At 39.8% G+C, this 22056-nt stretch overlaps 1 protein-coding gene across 4 annotated transcripts in view; it reads left to right on the forward strand.

Annotated features, from left to right (window-relative positions):
* The window catches only part of Gas2 (growth arrest specific 2), a 146963-nt gene that overhangs the window by 26964 nt on the left and 97943 nt on the right, over positions 1 to 22056 (forward strand). Inside the window, exons 1-4 of one of the 4 annotated variants that reach the window (XM_036187937.1) lie at positions 680 to 923; positions 2048 to 2165; positions 9426 to 9590; positions 19429 to 19550. In XM_036187937.1, coding sequence (XP_036043830.1) covers positions 9443 to 9590; positions 19429 to 19550 — 270 coding nt within the window. In that variant the 5' untranslated portion in view covers positions 680 to 923; positions 2048 to 2165; positions 9426 to 9442. Of the gene's footprint in view, positions 1 to 640; positions 924 to 2047; positions 2166 to 9425; positions 9591 to 19428; positions 19551 to 22056 lie in introns of those variants that run through there. The other 3 variants (XM_036187946.1, XM_036187919.1, XM_036187928.1) reach the window with 3 other exon arrangements.

The raw sequence follows: 22056 nt of genomic DNA on the forward strand, positions 1-22056 counted from the left end.
TTGTGAAGAACACAGTGTGATCCCCTGCAGCAGACTCTGTGGGAAGTGGAAACCTGACACTCAGCTAGAGGCTACTACTCTTCAGAGGTGAATGAGACAGTCCAACATCTGTCTCATTCATGCAAAGCTTTTCATCTTAAAGTTCATGTCCTAATACACAGCAGTTGAGTTAAATTGTCTGTGATGCTCAACACAACACTGAACTATGTATAGCTGAGAGAAGGAAGGACAGAATCACATTTCCTTACTAAAGTAGAAACAGCCCTGCATGCATACCCTTCTAAAATCTGATATTTAAACATAATTGTAAGACATCACTTTCTTCTATTTGGAATGAACACTAGCCCAAGTTACTAGAAAGCTCATGCCACTGAGTGTGCAAACTCGCAGGCCAGGAAAGAAAAACTTCTCCAACGCCCAATTTTAGCATTGTGTTAAAGTCATTTACTGTTAAAAACCCTGAAGTTAAATATGATCCTTCCTTGCTCCCCACCCCTTCTCTCTTAGGTTAGTGTTTGGGGGAAAGACAGGGGGCTGGCTGGAGCTTGGCCCCAACTTGGAATTGCTGCCAAGGGCTTGTAATACAATCTCTCCCATTTGAAGGGTAAATCAGTGTCAACTGCGTTTGCTGTCCAGCAGAAAAAAAAGTAAGCATTTTACTTCCGCTCGGTCCGTGTGGACTGATGAAATGTAGGAAATCTGTTTCTGGTGAGAGGGATTAAAATCATTTTCCCAAACAGCACCAAGAGGAGCCATCACAGGAGTATGAAGAGGGGCGGCGCGGCCACAGCTGCCGCCACTGTGCTGCTGGGCTGCGGGGAGCCAGGGCCACAAGACCTGTGTCTGGAGGAGCCGCAGAGGCGCAGCCTGGAGCGCCGGCACCGCTGAGCTGCTACAGTGAGCAGTGCGGAGCGGCGGGCTCGGTGAGCACGCAGCCAGGAGTCCCCCCACCCCCACCCCACCCCGGCCCCCTCTGCAACCAGGAGGGGTCCCACCGCTGAGCTACTGCAGGAGGGCGCGGGGGAGGGGCCTGGAAGCAGCGCGGCACAGAGGGTGAGCTGTGCTCACTGCGGTGGGGGACCTCCTGATGCCCCTGGAAACAGCTTCCATCCCTCCATCCCTATTGTTGAGCAGCGCCAGAAGCCCGCTGGGACCTCTCAGCCAACCAGGGGCGGAAGTGAGGAAGTCTCATTAGCGCGTGGACATAAATGTACACATGCGTGATGCTCAAGCTAGCCTGTAATGTCGTGCGTGCTCTGCGGTTATGCGGATGGCGGAGTAGCGGAGGGGGGGAGGGACGTGGGCTGTTTGGCGGTCTTAGACACACTTCCTGAAGGTTTGGTTTGGTTAAGTGGGAGTGAGGAAGAAGAGGTTGTAATGCACTTTGGGGTGACTTTATAAATGAGTTGGTTAGAGTTGAACCTTCTTACATGTGTGAACAAATGCTAATTTATCTATCCATAATTTTGTATTTCAACGTGGTATTTCGTATTAGCCCAGCCTGAGATGATTGGAGTCTGAAATTGTTTAGGGAGCAAAGGAGCCAACTTTTCTTTTGAGGTGTTAATTATCCTGGCAAAATTAAATTACCTCAACTCTGTAAAGGATTGGTCAGAATGGGAGCAAACTCGGTTCTCAGCATTCTGTTTTCTGTATTCCAATACACATTGAGGTGGGGTGGGTATTACTATTTCTTAATCACAGTCTTTGTTTTTTCCATCTCTATCTTCAACTTTGTTTTTTATCAACTCCCCACCGACTACCCCAAACCTCTCCAACAAAACTTGAGGAATTGTGCACACGAGATTTTTTGCAAAGGAAATAGGATCTACGTGTTCAGAGGGACACCCATCTGGCCCCTCGGTGTTAAATAAAGGCTCAGACAGGTTAGGAGTATCCGCCAGGCACAGGAAGTCCTCCTTCCCTTCCTACCTGTCCCAGGAGACTTTGAGAGGCAGGGCTGAGAACAAACCCTGTGCTCTTTGCTGCTTTTCCCCAACCTTTTAGTCTTGTGCTCATAACTACAGCTTGCATCTGATTTGCCTAGCTTGTCTTTGGCATCCATCAATGAGCCCTTCTTCAAGGAATGCCCTGGTCTAGCTGTGGAGAGTGTGGTGGTGGTCCTTTCCAACATGGGTGTTCAGGTTCTGACTGCTTAAGAGAAGGTAAGAACCAGAGGGGCCAAGACTGGGGTGCTGAGCCTTGACCATACCCAACGGAGCTTGTGTTGAGGGCTGTCTGGGAAGTTTCTGAGGGAGTTTGCATTTCAACCCACTGAGCTTTTAGTTGTGTCTTCATTGATTTTATCGATAAGCACCCAACTTTGTGCTGTGGACTGTGCTTTGCTGGGAAATAAATTCATATGGCAGAATTCACTTCACCAGAGTCAAAGGACTTGGGATTGCCCACCACATTTGCTAGCATCTTGGGACCAAGGTTAGTTAAACTTTGAGCTTGAAGGTGTGGGAAATCTTCCGGACTTAATGTAACCTGCAGCTACATGCCTTTTAGAACTTCCAGATTGGAGGTCGGCTGTGCAGGTTCTGGAGCCCTCTGAAGAACTGAGATGGTTAAAACACCGGTATGCTTCTAACAACGTGATTCCAGGAAAATTTGTTTAAACTTTCTGCAAAACTTACAGCATTATTTTTGTGGTTTTGATATTGTGTCCCAAACAACAGCCAATTTCTTTTGTTTTTCTTGAACTGCTACTGAAGTTTTCTACTCAGTGTTGTTAAACTAGAGGAAAGGACAGGAGGGAGGGAGTAGAAATAGCTCTTGCCAGGGTGGGTTAAGGTGCGTGGAAACTTCCTGTATTCAATGTTTTCAGGGGCAATTCAATTGAGATTTTCTATTGTTTTCTCTCTACATGATGAATCTATCTATTATCTATCTATCTATCTTGCACATATGTAATATATATAGCACATATATTGTACCTATATTTGTTGCATGTATGTCTGAAGAGAATGCTGAATTCTGATAGTTCATTCCTGCATTTGTGTTAAAATAAATTTTTTTGTGTTATGAACAAAATGCAAATCTTCTCATGAATTAAGGCTTGCCAAATCAACTTTCATAAAGATGTGAGCCATTACAATTTTTTCAATTAATGACTTTAGATGGTTTTCTACTCAAATTGTGTTTTATTTTAATCTGGTCGAGCTCTAAAAGTCTGCGCTTCACTGTTTGGGAGAATGGTTAGTAGGATTTGGGGAACAATGACTTAAAAAAAAAATCTCAACTGCCAGAAATATTTTGTCTTGAGGAAGAGGTGTGTGTGTGTGTGTGTGTGTGTGTGTGTGTGTGTGTGTGTGTGTATGTGTGTAAAATCATTTACACAAGATAAGTCACTATGGGGCTCTCACTAAAAAAGAGATGCCTTTCTTGTATAGTCTATGTACAAGGAGGGTACAGAGATTTAATGACTGTGTGACTATCCCATTACTTTGTGCAAAGTATCTTACTAGGCTACCAGCCTCTTATGAATATATGAGAATTCTCCCATGCATATTTCGTAAGGACCTTTTGAGTCTGTTCTCCAGTTGCTTAACTAAAGTTTCATGTTATTTTGCTCAACGTTTGCTCAATTTATGTTTGATTTAGTCACTTGGCAGAGGCTACAGTCCTGTCACAAGATCTAAAACTGCTTTTGTGATGCCATCAATTGTGGACTTTATTTTCTGATTTGGAATTTTTAATGAGGTTTCACATTCATAACTTGGAATGAGGGTGCAGACATGTGATCCCAGCACTTGGGAGGTTGATGCAGGAGTACTTACATTTTAAGCCAAGCTAGTGCACTACATAGTGAGTTGGTGTAGACTGGGCTACATAGTCAAACCAAATTAAATCATAACCAGTCAAATAGCAACAGTATTCTAATGAGAGACAGAAAAAAAGTGGATCCGAGCAGAAGGGGAGGTAGGGAGGAACTGAGGAGTAGAAGGAAGGGAATTCATAATCAGATTGTATTAATGGGGAAAATAATCTGTTTTTAATAGAAGGAAAAATAGCAACAGCAAACATTTTACATTCTGAACATTGGTTGAGGAGCTACATTTTGTAGAGATATTACTGGTTGGCCAAAATAAGTCACATGACAATAAAATTTCCAGGACTTTCATTCTTTGAGTCTAGTTCAAAACTGACATCTTCTCCTGCTAAATTTTGGAGGAGTTTTTGGATTGACGCATTCATTTTGTTTTTAATTTTAAAAGACAGTCTTATTGACCTAAAATCTTTGTTTCGGCCTTGTTTGGAATCTTTAGCATATAAACTTTAAAGGTTAAAAGTGAGCAACATTGTAGAAGAGAGCCAAGGTTGCTTTTAAAGGCCTCACTACTTTTAGTAGCTTTTTGTAGAGGAGATGAGGGGAGAGGGAGAGACAGAAAGGAGGTTTGGGTAGTATCTGTAGACACCTATTTGTTTCGGTGTGCACAGAATCTTGTCATATTAATAGCTTATGATCCTTAACTCATATCAAAGTGCAATACTTTGTTACCATTTCTAACCCCATATAAACTCATTTTGCTGTTTAAACTTCTGCACATAAGCTTGGCTACAACATCCTCAACATGAAGAGAGTTTGGGAGCTCAAATGACATGTGGCTGTTTATTCATACTTTACCTGTTGACATTCCCATCTCTTCTGTCTTTTCACATTAGTGATTGAGAGTTAGGTGGGAAAGTCCTAGTTTGTTACAGAATTTCTTCCCCAAAGAAGTCATTGGATATTTTATTTTGTCATGTTTTCTAATGATAATGATTTAGATTGCATATAGAATACCCTGAACTTGAAATATTTGCCAAGTAATGTTGTAAATGTTGAATCTTCATAATTATCTTTGAAATGCTCATGCCCACAGTACACAGTGAACAACTCAGATACAAAGAGAAATGTTCTATGGTATGTGCAGTTTCTAAATGGCTAGGTTGTGGTGCCATTATGTCATGTTAGGATGTTGGATTTCATCTCCTTTATTCTATCCATTCATTAGCCTTCCTTAGTAGAATCTTACAGAAGACAAGTAGTCTTTTTTTCTTTTGCTTCTGTTTTTTCTTTCTATATAATACTGCAGTATGGTTTTTTTGGTTTTAGTGTTTTGTGTTTTGTTTTGTTTGTCATGCTAGCCTTCTAGAGATAGGAAAAACAATTTTGGCCATAATCATAGCACACCTCTAGGTGGCATGGAAGAATTCTTTTTTTTTTTTTTTTCTTTTCACAGTAAAATCTATGTCTTCAGCTGCACTCTGGAGTAATGGGCTAGACAGTCTTTAAAAATGATGTTTTACTTTCAGGCTCATTAGCTTTTTCTCCTTCCCTTGGGGTCGCCCAAGTCTCATCCCATCTGTAATTGTTATTCCTGAGTCACCTTTCCTATGGATAAAAAGGGAAAATACACAATCTTTGAAGGATTTTGTATACATGTCTGTGTATTTTCCCCTTTGAGATTCATTTTTTATTCATTCTAAGTCCTTACAGTTCAGTTACCCATGTTTTGTCACAGAAATACATATTTGAGGTGTTTACTCTTTCTAGTTGGTTGAGTTTAATACTTAACAAAGTTGTTGTTTGATCTTTTAAAAGATTTGGATTATGTGAATTTTATTGAAAATATCTTTCATTGTGAAGCTGTGAAAACTTGTTCTCCTTATCCTGACTTTTCTGTTCAGTGTCTCATTGATCATTTTCTTTCTTGTCTTTAAATCTACTCCTGACATGTTTTGTAGTTTTGGAAACTTTAAATGCATTCCAAAGAACAGGCACAATATTTTCCTTAGTTTCTCTTTAGGATATAATGCAGTTCATCTAGACACACTTAATATTTATTACAGATTATAAAACGATCAAACTCCACAGTTATCTTTTTATTTAACTATTATGAACTTTAAAATTTTAAGAATTAAGCTAGATTTTATTTACTAAACAAGTCATATCTTTATTTTTAAATTTTTGTCATGTATTAATTTTATAACTAATATGTTTAATATACTTTGACCATCTCAATTTCCTATGATTGTAGCCCATTTCCCCTCCACTTGTCCTCTTCCCCCTCCAGCACCCCTACTGTCTTTACCTCTAGTCTTCTTTTCCGTCCTTCCCTCCCCTCCCTCTCTGTGTGTTTTCTTGCTCCCTTCCTTACATCCATCCATTTATTCATTCAAGTTCAGTCATTTAAATAGGAGTCTACCTCACCTTGCAGTCAAGTCCTCAGACTCCATGTTTTCTTCCTTCTAGATGGTCCATTTCTGTTTCCTATCTGATTTCAGCAAATTCTTTCTTTGTTTTGTTTTGTTTTTTTTCAAGACAGTTTCTCTGTGTAGCCCTGGCTGTCCTGGAACTCTCTTTGTAGACCAGGTTGGCCTTGAACTCACAGAGATCCACCTGCCTCTGCCTTCCTAGTGCTGGGATTAAAGTAGTGCACCACCACCTTCTGGCTTGATTTCAGCCAATTCTAAGGCCTGAATGTAGAGACTTTAAGGAAACCCACTGAGTCATGCTCAGTATAGTGATGATTTTAAATATGAATAATAGAGCAGGAGAAATTAGGTTGATCATCCTTCTTTTTAGAGAGGGCTTAGACAAGTCCTGTCTCTTAAAACACCTTTGTGCCCCTCTGTATTTGGCATAGTTTAGTTCTTTAGCCTTTATAGTATTTGAATTACCAATTAAACTCTCTTTCTCTCACATTGGCCTCTGGGAAAATCTGACCCCATTTTTACTGACCATCTCTACTAAAATTGTGGTTATGTACAAAATATCAAAATAAAACTAGCTTAATTATTATTTTTTAGTGATTTATCTGTTCATATTAGGAGATAGTTTGGATTACATTTCTGCTGAAACACAAGAGATATTGCATGGGAAATAAAGGTGCTACTGTCAGGAAAATAACAACTTCACTGTTCAGAAATGTTGAGGGGAAGGATTGTGTGCCTCTGACTCACTGCAACTGTTACATGCCATTAGGCTCCCTGTAAGCGATCCCCTGATGGATTCTGTGCTAGACAATGAGCTTCAGAACCCGAGGCGTCTTCTTGCCTTTGTAGAGTGACACAGGGTTCTGAAGCTTCAATGGGAGTCACAGGGCACACAATAGGGTGTAGGTAGAGTTACTGTGAGACCATATCTCACTTTCAGGGAAGTAGTGGGAGAGATTGTGTCTGGAGAAGGAGACATTTTAGAGGTAACCCTTTTAAGATTTCAATTAGTTATTTAAATGTATGACTCATGTGCTTAGGTGTATGATTGATTACATGTGTGTTGACAGGCTAACCATCTTGTAGGATCCTGATTAGCTACAGACACAGGTATTGTTTTGCTGGGTATAAATGTAATTTTTTAAAAATTGGGATTGAAAATATTTCAGGTGTTTTTGGCGTTTAATCACAGAAGTTTTGAGAAACTCTGAGCAGTGATGTTATTAACTGGGAGAGAGTAGACAGCAGCAGCCTTCTTATTCTTACATTAACAAACTTGTAGCCTATGACAAGGTGTAGTAAACACAGATCATCTTCCTAACCCTTCATTTCAGATACCCAGAGAACGTCAAAAGAGTAAGTCATCAAAAATGGAATTATATCTTTCAGTTGTGTATTTATTATATACTTTATGTATTTACTACCACTCCCAACCATCTTTTCTAAGAGTTTGGTGATAACACATTTTGTATTAAAAAATAGAAGTAGATTATTTATTCAAAAGTAAACTTTTAAAAGAAATTAACCTAAATAAATTGTAAAGTTTGAGAATAACTACAAAGGAATACTGTGCAAAGTCTGAAAGAGTAAAATGCCAAAGAGAGCATGTAACTTATTCACTTTGAAATACTCAGATGAACTCTCTAGAGTGTTATATGCATCTAAGGATTTGCCTGTGACAACCACACTTGTGTTTACTGTCACTTGGCTATACTGCTTTGGGTTATTTTATGTGTCTACTGGTTTGCAGCCAGAGCTGGTCAGGGTAAGGTAGACTCTAAAGGAAGTGATTGAGCTATTGTAAACAAAAGTGAAATCATTTTATGTCAGATAAAAGACAGCTTCAATATACTTATTTTACTTAAGTAGCATCAGGTCTTTCAAATAATTCATACAGGAGCTGGAGTTGCAGCTCACAAAGAGAGTGCTTGCCTAGCATGTAAGAGATCCTGAGATTATTTCCCAGCATTCTGTATACCAGTATGGTGTGGCATTCCTGTAATCCCAGAACTCACGAGGTGGGGCAGGATCAGAAGGTCAACGTTACCCTCAGTTATATAGTAGTTATATAGCATTTTGAGACCATCTTGGATTACTTTTGACTGTTCCCCCACCAAAAAAAAAAAAAAAAATTCAGACAAAGACAATATACTTAAGGCCAATTAAAATACTTAAATATATTTACATACTTTAAAGTATTTATTCATTTAAATTCTTTTCCTATGATTCAAATAAAGATTTATGCTATCCATACACTGAAGTGATCAGTTTATGAAATAATCTTATTTTATTTATTTATTTTTATTGTGCTGTGCACTAACACAGGATTTCTAACATGCTAGGCAAATTCTCTGCCACTCTTATTTTAGATGTGAAACACTGAGGTACTTTAACTCTAAAGTGATTACAAACAAACTCGAAAGGAGAAAACCATGGTAGAGGAGCGAAGGCCCCCGGGGTAGTGGTTGTTAGAACCATGTCTTCCACTGACATATTCTGTCAGACTGTGTCTTCAAGCAAGAGTTCTTGGGGTTTGAAGATCAAGATCCTAGCCTAACTCTACTGTGACGTCGTAGATAGATTGCTTATGCTACTGATCCCCTCTGGTCTTGGTCTTCTGTGACTTCTAGAAGTGCAGTGGAGACTCTTGGAAAACCCCTCCTCTCCTACCTCGTACTTAGTACCTACTTTAACTGTGAGTCCTCAAGTCTGCCATCACCAACAAACTGCATGCTGTGCTTAATCTTCTAGGCATCTGTCTAACCAACAATTCCCAAATATTTACTAAAAATTGTCTGAATACTGTTAATGTGCCTGTTCAGCACTCAAATTCTGTAGAAATACCTGGCTTTAAAAAACAAAACAAAACAAAACAACAACAACAAAAAAAAACAGACATAAAATCTCAATGTAACCACCTTTCACTGTGTTTGCATAGATGGGATTTCTTCCCCTTGAAGCTGGCCCTTTCCAAATACATTGTTTTACGCGAGCTTAGCATTTATTGTTTGATTTTCTCCTTGACCTTTGATTGTTGCCGTTACCAGGTGGCTGGGCAAAAGTGAGACGAATAAAACAACTAATATTCCCTGGGTTTAATCATTAATAACCTGAGCTGACATCATGGAAGCCCGTGATGGGCCCTATTACAATGTCATAGTGGCGGCTTTTTACAGTTTTAACCTGTATGAAAAGCTATTGCTCTTCTGTCTCCACACCAGGTATTAGGAGTGGATAAATGATGTGCACTGCCCTGAGCCCCAAGGTTCGCAGCGGACCCGGCCTCTCTGATATGCATCAGTACAGCCAGTGGCTGGCCAGCAGACATGAAGCTAATTTGCTGCCGATGAAAGAAGACTTGGCCTTGTGGTTAACCAATCTATTAGGTAAGGTTATAAGATATCACTTTGTGAGCAAAGATAACAGTGCCTTATGTGTTTTACCTCCTCTCATAGTGTCCTTCTCCCAAGCATGTGACAACACCTGGAAAGAAAGACCTTCTTTATTGGGATTTTTCATCTGGGAAACCCGAAGCCTGTGGAAATTTAAATGAATTTCCCAGTGCCTCTCACATTAGCTGTGTTTCATATTCCAGCGTCCTGCACTGGAATGTGGAAATGTGCTGTCGAGTTGCTTATACTGTTTCTGGTCTTGTCTGATTTATTTTTGACTCGTCAGTTTTCAGCTGAATACTGTGACCCGTGCTTTGGTTCAGGCTGCAGACTCTGTGAAATCTGCCTCTAAAACTGTCTTTCTTGCCCTACTTTTGCAGCGCACCTTCCAAAACTGCTCAGAGCCTGAACTCAGGGAGAAGGCCTATGCTTTGTCCAGATGGGCTGACCACAGTAATTTAGCTTTGAACTGGATTCTGTTTTCTTTTTAGTGTGCCTTTTTGAAAAAGCATCGTTGTTGAGGGAAATGACACTGCCTGCTAAAGGGGCCTTTGCTTTTGTCTGGTGAATTCTGAGGATGAAGGTGCCAACAGTGAAGGGTATAGATTTGTACATTAAAGGCTCTCCATATATATAAGCCACAGCATCGCCAGTAGTAGATTTCCCCAGAGAAGCACGAGTCACAATTTTATTCTCTTACAGATCTTTCAGAATATGTGGAGTAAGCAGAGCTTGTGTGGTGCTGTATGGTGCTGTGTAGTGCTGTGTGGTTGGCAGAGTGGACCCACCTACACTGTTCAGCACTGAAGCAATCCTTCAAGGCACAGGTTCACTGTCTAGCTAGGAGGTCGGGGCTTATAGACAGCACCTCTCAGGATGAATCTCTAGCAAAGACTGGGAACCCATTAGCCTTTTGCAGAGTTTTCTCTGCTTATCCTGGCTTTTATACTTAATTGCTTTTTAAAGAAAATCTTTGTGGGAGGTATTTACATTTTCTGTATCAAAAGCACCGCATTTTGACCAACTTTATGGTTTAACCAGAATGACCAGATGTGGGTATTGACAAGATACCCTTCAGAAAGGGTTTCAGGAGCCCCTCCCCTCAGCAAGGTCCTCCACCTCACCAGGGGCTGTCTGTAACACAAGGAAGAGACTTCCTCAGATAGAGGGACTTGTTGCCTCCTTCGCTTTTCTCTTATGAGGGCACACTAACAACTGCTAAGTTAGTCATCATTAACTTACTGCTAAGTTAGTCATCATTAACTTCCAGCCGTCTGCTGCAGATTCGAGTTGTCACTGAAATTGTGATGCACAAGTCCAGAGCACAGCTCTAGAGAATCTGTTGATGCTTGACTTCCAACTGCTGCTTCCTGGCCGGGAACTCTCCATTCATTGTTCTGACATATAGCCGTTGTGTCTGTTTGCAAGTTGATGTAGGAGGAAATATTTAAGATATATAGTACTTAGTTCCTGGATTATAGTTAATCTAAGTTTTTGTTCCATTTATAAAGGTCAGTGAAATTGTTAATTTTTTATGAAACTTTTTAGAGGCTAAATCATACACTGCTCTGAAGAAGGTTAGTAGTGAGTTGTAATCGATAGTGCGATCAACAAGGGGCCATGGAGATGTTGGGACAGGAGGAAAGGGTGCATGAGTACAGTGTAGCCTGATTACACAGTCATGACCCAGTGTTGGGTGACTAGGTCATCAAGGTGTTCTGTTTAACCAATGCGATCATTCTCAAAGAGGTTTGATCAGTGTGAGCAGCCCAACACAGCCTCAAAGAACAGAGTCAGTGTGTGTAATGGAAAGATCCTTGGATTAGGAATCAGGAGACCTGGCTCCTCTCTGGGCATCAGGAGACCTGGCTTCAGCTTCTGGCTGTACCACTGGTAGGAAGCATGCCCAGAGTCACTCAGCTGTCTGTTCTGGGCTTGCTGTCCTCAACCATAAGTGAAAGAGTCAGAGGGGGATGCTCTTTAATATCCTTTCCAGCTCCCCAAATCTAAGTTTCAAAGAAATCTGAGTCTGGGGATTTGGTTTGGGTCAGTTTAGGCCAACAATAAACATAAATAAGCAAAAGAATTATAAATGAATAAATTTTTAAAGAATAAGAGTATCTTGTTAAATATTTATTAGTAGTTGTAGCAAATGAAATTGATGATTTGTGAAACTTTCCAGACTAGTGATCCTGAAGGGATAAAAAACTGTAGTTATTAGATACTGCCTTTGAGTGGACTGGAATTCATCTGAAATACACAGAGACTTAGACCCCAAGGCAGCACCTTCATGATAATTTGGAAAGGAGTCTAAACACTTGAGACTGTTTAAAATGGTAAAACATCTGGAGGTAGGAAAATAAATATGTTTTGTATAATAATGAGAGGGGAACGGACAAATGGCTTTATTGGAAGATGTCTTTCTTACACATAGTAGCAACTCTTAGTGTGCACTTGCATTGGAAATGCAAATATAAAGTTATTTATTCTTGCAGCTGGAATGCTCAGAGAGTTAGCACATTTATTGCGCTTGCAGAGGACCTGGGCTTGGTTCTCAACACTCATACCATCTGTAACTCCAGTCCCAGGGAATATATTGTTCTCTTTTTGCTTCTGTGAGCACTGCACACACATGGTACACATAAACTCACACAAGGACACACATATGTGTAGATAAAAATAATAAATAAATCTTTAAAACTTATTATCTTTTTACCAACTGGGAAATATTCACCTATTTTGCTCTGTAGCCCTCTCTTTCAGATCTTAGCTTTTATGTACTTGGGACCTAGAGCTGTCCTGGTGACGGTCTCCATGTTGGTCCTGCTTCTATATAAAACACCAAATTCTTTAGTGAGATAGAAATGTAAAGCTTTTAGACTTTTGCTCTTCTAGGGTCGTGCTTGCAGAGAACTTTCCTGACCCTATTTTAGGATATTTGTTTAAAATGTAACTTTTAAAATATGCTTTTTAAGGAAAGTCAGTGATTTAACTTTGATGTCTCTGATCCTACACATAAACTGTCAATTGGAGATGGATTTTTTTTTAAGGACAATTTATTTTAAAATTATTTAAAGACCAAAAATTGTTTGATGAGTAAGAGAATGCTTGTTTTGCTGATAGACCAATGTTCACATTCATGTCTCCAATGTGACCTGAGATATAATTTTCAGATACTGTAATCTTGCTTAATCAGTAGCAAAACTAAATACCATTGCAGAATTCTAGGCATAGAGATAAAGATACAATAATAAACTGTCAGTCAACCTCAGTTTATTATTAATATTGGTTTTCCTGTTGGCAGCATGCTAGTTGAAGTGACTAACATGACTCATGAGAAGGTCACTGGATGTTCTTTCCACTACTCACATGTCCTTGGGTATCTTACAGGAAGTTCTCCCTGTAGCTCTGCTGCATTTCCTGATAATAGTTGGGACCATGGACTAGATTTATAATAAACATTTAGAAAAGACAGAGCTGGGTCCTAAAGATCCCACCATCTTCAGTAAGAATGTGTCCTGGGCTGCCACTGACATGGTGACTTCTGTTACTCATTGCTGACATTAAATACACATCTTCTGTCTGTACTGCAGGCTGTCAATTCTGTTTCTTTTACTCATGAACCAAGTGTTACTCACCCATTATTTATGTCTCTACAATATATCATAATACCAAAAGTTTATGCCAGCAAATCTTGAGGAAAATTTTAATTATTGCTTTGAGCGTGGAGAGTGTTAGTAAATGAACAGCCAGCCCCAGGTGATAACAGTAATCCATGATGTAGAATTAAGCACATCTAACTCTGTGATTTGTAGCAGGACTTCTGAGGACATTGTTGGTCTCACTCTGAGACAAATGTACTAACAAATTACTCATCTCACTTAAGCTTTTACATATTTTTAAAAATGGTAATTTCTCTTTGTCTTATATTAGTTTTGTTCCATGATACTAAGGGAAGCGAATGGTACTGTATTTTTAAGAAAGACTTGTGTGTTAAGAAAGAATTGTATCAAGACTTAGTTGCATCAAAAAGAGTTGACATTTTTATAAATGGTTATAAATGGTTATAGGTTTATATCTACCTAGGGATTTCTAAGTTACTCCAAAAGCTGTTATGCTGAATTGACTTTACTTAGATTGACAAAAATATATTGATAGTTGATACTATGGCAAATTCCCTTTTTCTGACTTTTCTACAAGGAAAAGAAAATTTAGTGGTTCCCAGTTTAACATGAGTGATCAGTTTCAGTTTTTCAGTTATATCTAAAAATCAGCTTCATTTTTATTTATTAAAAAGTAAACATCTATCTGTTGAAGCTAATTGAACACAGCTGCTGTCCAGTAAGCTTGGGACAGGAGGTTCTTCCTTTATTGAATTCTTGTCTTCTGAGAGCCTCATATTCTTGGTGTAAGTCAGTAACAAGTCTGTTTCACACTGTACAAAATTTAGTCTTGAAAATACCAATTAATTTGAGATAAGGTACTCACTATCAAAAATGTTTAATAATTTGTATTGCACTAGAAAATAAGTCATGTTTGAGTTCTCTACTATTAAAAATAAATTAATGTTGGAGGTGCAGAGGGGATTAGAGTAGAGGTTGATACTGTAGCATCAGGATTATCTTTAGACATTGAAACTATACCTGCTTTCTTCTGCAGTGTTCCAAAGTAGACATTAGAACATGGCTTAGAGATCTTCTTAGCCATAGTCCAGGCTCCCTGCTCATTTCACAGACTATTATCTTCAGTCCCAAGATCATCTTTTTCTAAAAAGACTTCTGTGATGTTTCTATGTAAGAAAAGAAAACCATAACAATTTCATTTAGGAGAATGCTCTGCTGTAGGAAATAGTCACTGTATGTTCAGTAAATATTGAAGTTGTCAAGCCGACTGGCTGAGAGCATAGACTTTGAACCTGGAAGGCCTGGGTCAAAGGCTGAAATTCCTCTATGTGCTAATGTGTGGATTTGTTTAAAAAGGGGATAAGGGGCATAAACAGTAACATGCACTCAGTAGTACTGTGACCATGCCTGCCTGCCGCACTGTGTCCTAATATCAAATGTGAATATTAGATACAGTCTCTCCTTTGTGAATCTAGTACTGCTATTTTTTTTTTTTTTTTGAGAAAAACACATCCCTTTTTACTCCTGTAGAAGATAAAGGGATTCTTGCTCCCATACTCAGGTAGTGCCAGTCTAAAACATTTTATAGATTGAGAGCCAATGTTTATGCGAACTATGTCACCCATGCTGGTTTTAGTTACCCAATCCCTCCCTAAAAATACTGAGGCTGATGCTAATTTCACTCATTTAGTCTACTGCTATCGGGGGCAGTGACCAACCATGGTACTTAGTCAGACTCCTTGGTCCCTATCTACCAGCCAGCTACCAGTCATTACTGAAAGGATGTAAGATCAGAGTTCACTACTGTGGATGCAGAAAATAATAAGAGCAGAATACCTTAGATCGACCTTCAAGCTCATGGCACATATGGGCTGAAGCATCTGATAATCCAAGATGTTTCAGTTATGCCATCTATCACTCTTGATTCTCTAAACATGATTTGACATGGGATAGGCAGGGCAACTGCTACTAAGAATGTGGCAACGTGCTGACTGCAGAGACACCTTGTGTAGTGTTTATACTATGATATGTGAGTTACCTAACACAGCAAGATAAAAAGGCCTGATTTGTGAAGCAGGGATCATTAATTACATGTTAATTTTACCTAAGGAATTCATTCTTCACAGCCTGCTTATATGGATTTGTTATGGGCAAACTCAACTGGCATTATATCCTGTCTTTTCCTTAAACACCGTTAGTGGTATGTGTGGAATGTAAGTGAAGGAGTGTATTATTCCATAAAATGTTATAACTGACTTCTTACAATTATACAGCACATTGAAAAAATATATTTAATGACTCTTAATAGATGGATGGAAAATATATTACATGTAAAGGGTTTTTTAAAATAGAGCTTCTCAGTCTTGCATTTTCCCTTCATTTGAGGCAGTCCATTTCAACTATAAAGTATATAACAGTCTCTATTTTAGCCAAAAAACCCACCTTTCTAAGCTATAAAATACACAGAATTGAAAGCTGACACCTAATATATTCTTCATTGGATACAGATGTTCAGTGTACAGTTTTTTTCAAGTGTTCACAGAGAGCAGGACAAAGGACACTTGTGAGTTCCAAAGCAAATCAAGGGAAATGTGTAACTCTGGGCAAGTTTCTGATGGCTCTTTAATGAAAACTATGTTTCTTTTCCTTATTAAAATTCTTTTCAATTTATTATAATCATCTAGTCACTTGAAAATATGAGGAGGAATCTTTACATTGCTGTAGAGTTTAACTAACTGAGAGCACATTAAGCTCCCTTCAGAGCTAGAATATCTTCTAAGCAATTCATAGAAGAATCATTCAACAACATCAGTTAAGAACTGGGTGTAAAATTTGTTCATTTTGATACTTAAAGACATCTCAGTAAACTGACAGTTTTAGGCAACTATTTCTGGTACTTATATGCCATTCCTGTTTGCAAGATAACTTTCTTCTCAGTAGCCTAATATTGGGAGCATAGCGTAAATCTATCCTGCTTGCATTTTGTGTTTCAAGACTCCTACGTTCATTTCTGAGTTGACTGAACTCCATGCAATTCTGAAATAAAAGCAGCCTGCACAGGCTAACCTCTGTGGTCAGCACATAGAGTACTGTTGCTCTGCCACCTGCAGAAGTCATTATCTTAACCAGAGGCTAAAAAGTGAGCTATCCAGCAGGGAAAAAGAGAACGTAAGAACTACCTCCAATTCCCCCTTACATACCCCCATCCACATTGCATGAAAGTCATTTCAAACAGATGTTTTTAAAATTCAGACAGTGAATACTATCAGTCTAAAGAAGTGGTTTATCTGTGTCACATTTGGGCTATATTTGAATGTCTATGGAACTGCATCACCTGCAGTTCTCTTAAAATGGGAAAGTGGGCTTGTGTGTGCCCCAATGTTTTGTCAAGGTTTTCCAGAAGTTTTATTTGTTAATTTACATGCTTGCTGATGCATTTACCTAGTGCCCATCACAACACACAATGCTTACCTCTGTAGGAGATTCCATTTTTAAAATGTAGGTATTTGTAGACAAGGTCTTGACCTTTAACTAGTCCTTCTTCCCATGCCTTCTGGATGTTGAGATTATAGCTATACAGCATCAAACCTGTTGTTTGTAGTGCTCAGAGTGGGACCCATGGCTTTGTCTATGTCAGGCAAGCACTGTACCAACCAACCTACTTTCCAGTCCTGTAGGAGATTTAAAAAGACACGTCTCAAGAGGTTTATGCCATATTGAGGAAAGTAGAGCCTTTTATTTATTTATTTTTTTTTTTTTTTTTTTTTTAGCAAAAGAAGAAAATACTTGATATACGCCTAAAACAAAAACTATTTGTGAGAATGACTATACAGAAGAGAGTAGTGAGCCCTGGTAAATTACTTCCGGGAGGCAGAGTAAGGGGAGATGGAACTCATCCAGTGAGAGAGCAAGACCCTGAAGGCATGCCAGGAAGAGTAGAAAGTCTATGAGGTGTCTGATCAAGGCTGTATGTGGACCACAGGCAGATGGAATTGTTTGATTACAGATGTGGTCAGAGGCATCAGTGGAGGCCATTGGGTTGGGATATATTGGATGGGTATTTTTTGCAAGGTAGAGGTGGGATCAAGAGCACTAGAAAAGGTGTCTGCGTGAATACTGAATCAGGGAAGATGGGATATAGCACTGAATAGCGACTGCAGACCTAGGAAATAGCCCCTATTCTGTGGCCATCATGTCAGTTGTCAGACTGTGATGGCACAGGCAAAAGAGGCAGCTTGAAACAGCAGGATCTGTGACTTTCAAGTCGTGGGAAATTAAGGCAGCAAAGAAACACTGACATAGGACCCGTGCAAAGGGGAGGGCTTAGGAAGGATGAGTTGTGACAGCTATGGAAAGACACGAGTGGTTGGTGCTCATGGAGCTAAAGGGCCTTGGACTCCCTGGGATGTGATAAAGATGTTCTGAAATTATGTTGATAATTGTATGTTTCTAAATATATGCACAGCATTTGAATCATATACATAAAAATGGCAAATGATAAAGGATACGCAGTAGATCTCCCTAAAGTTATCTCAAAATGAAAGTGAAAAGGGAGAAAGAAAATACACTCTGGGGATCATCTCAGAAAAGAAAATGACTATCTGGGATCCAGTGAAGTGTGGAGTTGATGGGTTGAGGACCATAAGCTTCTAAGAGTAGTGGTGACCCTGTGAAGGCCACCTCCCACCTGTGTGGGGAGGGAGGAGCAAAGCTGAGCTCTGGAATTGCCATCTCAAGGCTGCCTGCAGAGGGGGTGCTCACGAGGCTTGTATTCTCTTACTGAGACTTTTATCTTTTGCAACAATATTACCTGATTCTTAATCAAGAGTAATGCATTAATACAGTTGAGAAATGAGGTTTAATATAGTTTAGATGAGGATTACTGGCCTTTTTATTGGAGTTGTCAGTGATGATTCATGTACTGTTGTTCTGTTTAAAAACAGTTTTTGTTTGTTTGTTTGCTTGCTTGTTTGCTTTTTGTTTCTTTCGTGTGTGTGTGTGTGTGTGTGTGTGTGTGTGTGTGTGTGTGTGTGTGTGTTTATGCACATGCCTGTACGGTGGTTGGTTCTCATGGGTGTGTTTCCCTAAGCTCAAGCTTAAAGAGGGGTCAGAGATCCACATCAGATGCCTTCCTCAGTTGCCCCAACTTATTTTTAGACGAGGTTTCTCACTGAACCCGGGAGCTCACAGATTCAGCTGAAGTAGTGCTGACAAACCCCAGAGAACCTCCTATCTTTGCCTCCTCAATGCCAGGGTTAAAAGCCTGTACCTCCATTTTTTCTTTACCAGCCATACCCCCCTCTCTCTTTATCTCACTCTTTCTCCCCCTCCCTCCCTCCCTTCCTCCCTCCCTTTCCCTCCTTCCCTTCCTTTTCTTTCTTTCCATTATTTTTTTACATGAGTGCTAGGGCTCTGAACTCAGTTCTCCATGCTTGCATGTCAAGTACTTTACAGATGAGCCATAAACTCAGTTCCTCAGTCCCTTTTGATTTTCTTCTCTTTTTTCTTTTCTTTTCTTTTTATTGAAGCTGGCCTTCAACTTCAAATGTAGCCAAGGATAATTTGGAGCTTCTGATCCTCCTGCCTCTATCTCCTGAATGCTTTGATTAAAGTTGTGTGTCACCACCACACATGGATGTTCTTACATGTTGCTGGGGAGTGAATTTCTGCTTTAATGAGTGCTGAAGAGCTACTCTCACAATTGAGCTATTGTTGTTATAAATAGATATATTGCAGCTATGAAATACCAGTCTGCTTTGTAGGCCAAAATGATTGAATGGACTACCAAGGATGATGAATGAACAAATCAGAGAGACCCAATATCTTTACATGCTGAGAGGCAACATGCATTTGGTTCTTTGGTTCTAATACATTTTGTTTTCTGTACATTTAGAATTCCTCAGAAGGCTGGTTCTTTGAGTTTCATTGACTGGTTTTCATTTTGTCTGGTTGATAAATGGTGTGAATTTTGTCAAATTCACGTGAAATACAACTTTTGTACTGTTAGAATAAATATAAAATGTTGAGATTCCAACCATAAAATGAAAACATAAAATGCTAAACAAACCATTCTTATAGTCAGTCCCTATTACAGGGAATTCACTAGGAATGAATAGAAGCAGCTCCTAACAAAATTCTGCTCTTTAGTAGGACTCTGATGCCCATGCTGGGGAAGAATGTTTTTGTGATACTCTTTTGTGTTATTTCAGGGAAAGAGATAACAGCAGAAACCTTCATGGAGAAGTTGGATAACGGTGCCTTGCTCTGTCAGCTTGCAGCAACTGTGCAGGAGAAATTCAAAGAGAGCATGGATGCCAACAAGCCTGCCAAGGTAAAGTCACCAGGCAGAAAGTGCTGCTAAGAGGCAGGTTCTCCTGTGTGGAGAGTCTCCATATAGAAGACATTGCAGAGACAGGTATACCTGCAGTGAGTGTCTCTATGCAGAAGACATTGCTGAGAGATGAACAGTCCTACAGTTAGGGTCCCCATGCAGAAGGTGCTGGTGAGAGATGGGTGGGTACTCCTGTGTGGAGGGTCTCCATGCAAAAGGAACTGGTGAGAGATGGGTACTCCTGTGTGGAGGGTCCCCATGCAGAAGGCGCTGGTGAGAAGTGGGTGGGTACTCCTGTGTGGAGGGTCCCCATGCAGAAGGAACTGGTGAGTGTATTTGGAGAGCTTCTCTCCAGGTGTCACCAAGCCCCCCGCGGTCCCATAACCCATGTATAAAATAATCATACGGATACTTATATTGTTTAAACTGCTTGGCCATTAGCTCAGGCCTACCATTGTCTAGCTCTTACTCTTATATTTAGCCCATTTCTATTAATCTATACTTTGTCACATGGCTTGTGGCTTACCGGTGTCTTTACATATTGCTTCTCATGGCAGTGGCTGGTAGTGTCTCCTCCCAGCCTTCCTGTTCCCCACCTTCTCCTCTTCCTTGTCCCGCCTACCCTATCCTTCCTGCCTGGCTACTGGCCAATCAGTACTTTATTTATTTTAACCAATCAGAGCAACACATTTGACATACAGAACATCCCATAGCAGGTGAGAGAGGGGTACTCCCGTGTGGAGGGTCCCCCTGCAGAAGGCGCTGCTTGGAGGCGGGTCCCCTGCAGCTTGGGTCTCTGTGCAAACAGCCCTGCTGAGGACAGATGTTTAGTCCTGCAGTGACTTAGGAATAGGGTTCAATGTGAGAAGTGGGTGTGAACGAAAAAAGTCTGCAGTAACAACAAAGCACAGAAGCTAGTTTGTAATTAGGGAACATGTAATTTCCCTTTTAATTATTTAAATTATGTAATCCTTTCAGTAAGTCTAATTAAAGGAAAACTATGGGGAAAAGGTGCTATTTCAAGAGGGCATTGTGTATAAACTGGCTTCATCTGAAATACTGTCAACAAACAGTGTAGATATAACTGTATCATCAGACAAGAGGAAAAAAATAAGCAGGAAGATTTGCTGAAGAGGTCTTGTTTCCAAAAGCAGTATGTCAGAATACTGCTGTAAGCCATTTGGAATGCAATTTTTGTGTTTTAGTAAGGAGGATCATTGAACTAAGTAATTTTAGGCAAATTATTGTACATTTTTAATTGCTCAGTTTCTTTTTGGGTCTTAGTTCTAATCTTTTTATCTGTTCAAGAACGTTGAGAAAATGTCATATTTGTTAATTTTGAATAAACAAGATGAATAATAATTTTTCTGGTTTCTAATGTCTAAGGGAAAGAAGAAAAACAAAGTTCAAATACTGTTGAAGACAGCTTACAGGGCCATGAAACACACAGTTTATAAATGGTTCCTGCATCTGTGGTGGCACAGAGGTGCAGTGCCTGTGCATGTTTATAGCATCAGGCACTTAGTTTGATGGATTGGATTTTTATACATATGTAAATATATTTCTATTGTTTAGGGTTTTTTAAAGTTTTTATTAACAGATGTTGACTGTGCATGCTAATGGGTTTCATTATGGCATTTTCTTATTTTATATCACTGTAAATTATTGTGTACTAAACCAACTCTGAGTCCCAGTGGCTTTTCTTAAAGCAGCTCTGTGATGCTGTCAGTCAATCCAGCACCTTCCAAACGCTCTTACTGTGAGTACCACCTGACTTGTTAGATTGTAACCCTGCCTGAACATGCGGCCTGCTTCCCTGCGGGATGCTTCCTGGGTGCATTCCTCAAAAGCTACCCAGGAGACCCATGCTCTGTGCTGCATGATAACTGATGCTTTTTCTTTCCTGGTTTTCTCTCTCTAATGGAAGGTTGCAGATTCTGAGAGATTTTCACAGCTCCTCTGGCTAGGAAGCATCTGAGCAAGACTGTAACAGACACGCTCCTTCCGAGTCTAGTTCTAGATGCCCTTGCTTCACTGTGGAAAGTGCTTCATGTAATGCTTTCTATTAGACAGTTGTTCTTAAACTGTGGTCTCTACTGTAATGGAGCAGACCTCCATTTAGTTTAGCAGTGGGAAAGCATATGCTGAAAGTTTGTACAGAAACTTTAAAGCAATCAGCAAAGAGGAAAATGGCATTGTCATTCATTGGCAGTCCTATCTCACCACATACAGGTGTTGATACCTGCACTTTTTGGGGAACAAAAAGGCCAGAGCCCAAGGTCAGGATCACACAGAGGAAAACCACTCTGCTAAGAATACTGTGGAGTTCGTTGGTTTTGTTTGTTTTGGAAGATGACTTTTTAATTCAGAAGCAAAGATGCACAGAGTTGTAATTCTGTGACGTGAGTATGAGACGGGTCTGGAGTTCAGGGATGTTGCCTGTGTACTGGGTTAGCTTGAGATAGTTCATGCTATCTGTTAAGTGGCTGCATCTGAGTCTTAGTTC

This window comes from Onychomys torridus, chromosome 1 (assembly GCF_903995425.1).
Source record: "Onychomys torridus chromosome 1, mOncTor1.1, whole genome shotgun sequence".
In the NCBI taxonomy this organism is placed as follows: domain Eukaryota; kingdom Metazoa; phylum Chordata; class Mammalia; order Rodentia; family Cricetidae; genus Onychomys; species Onychomys torridus.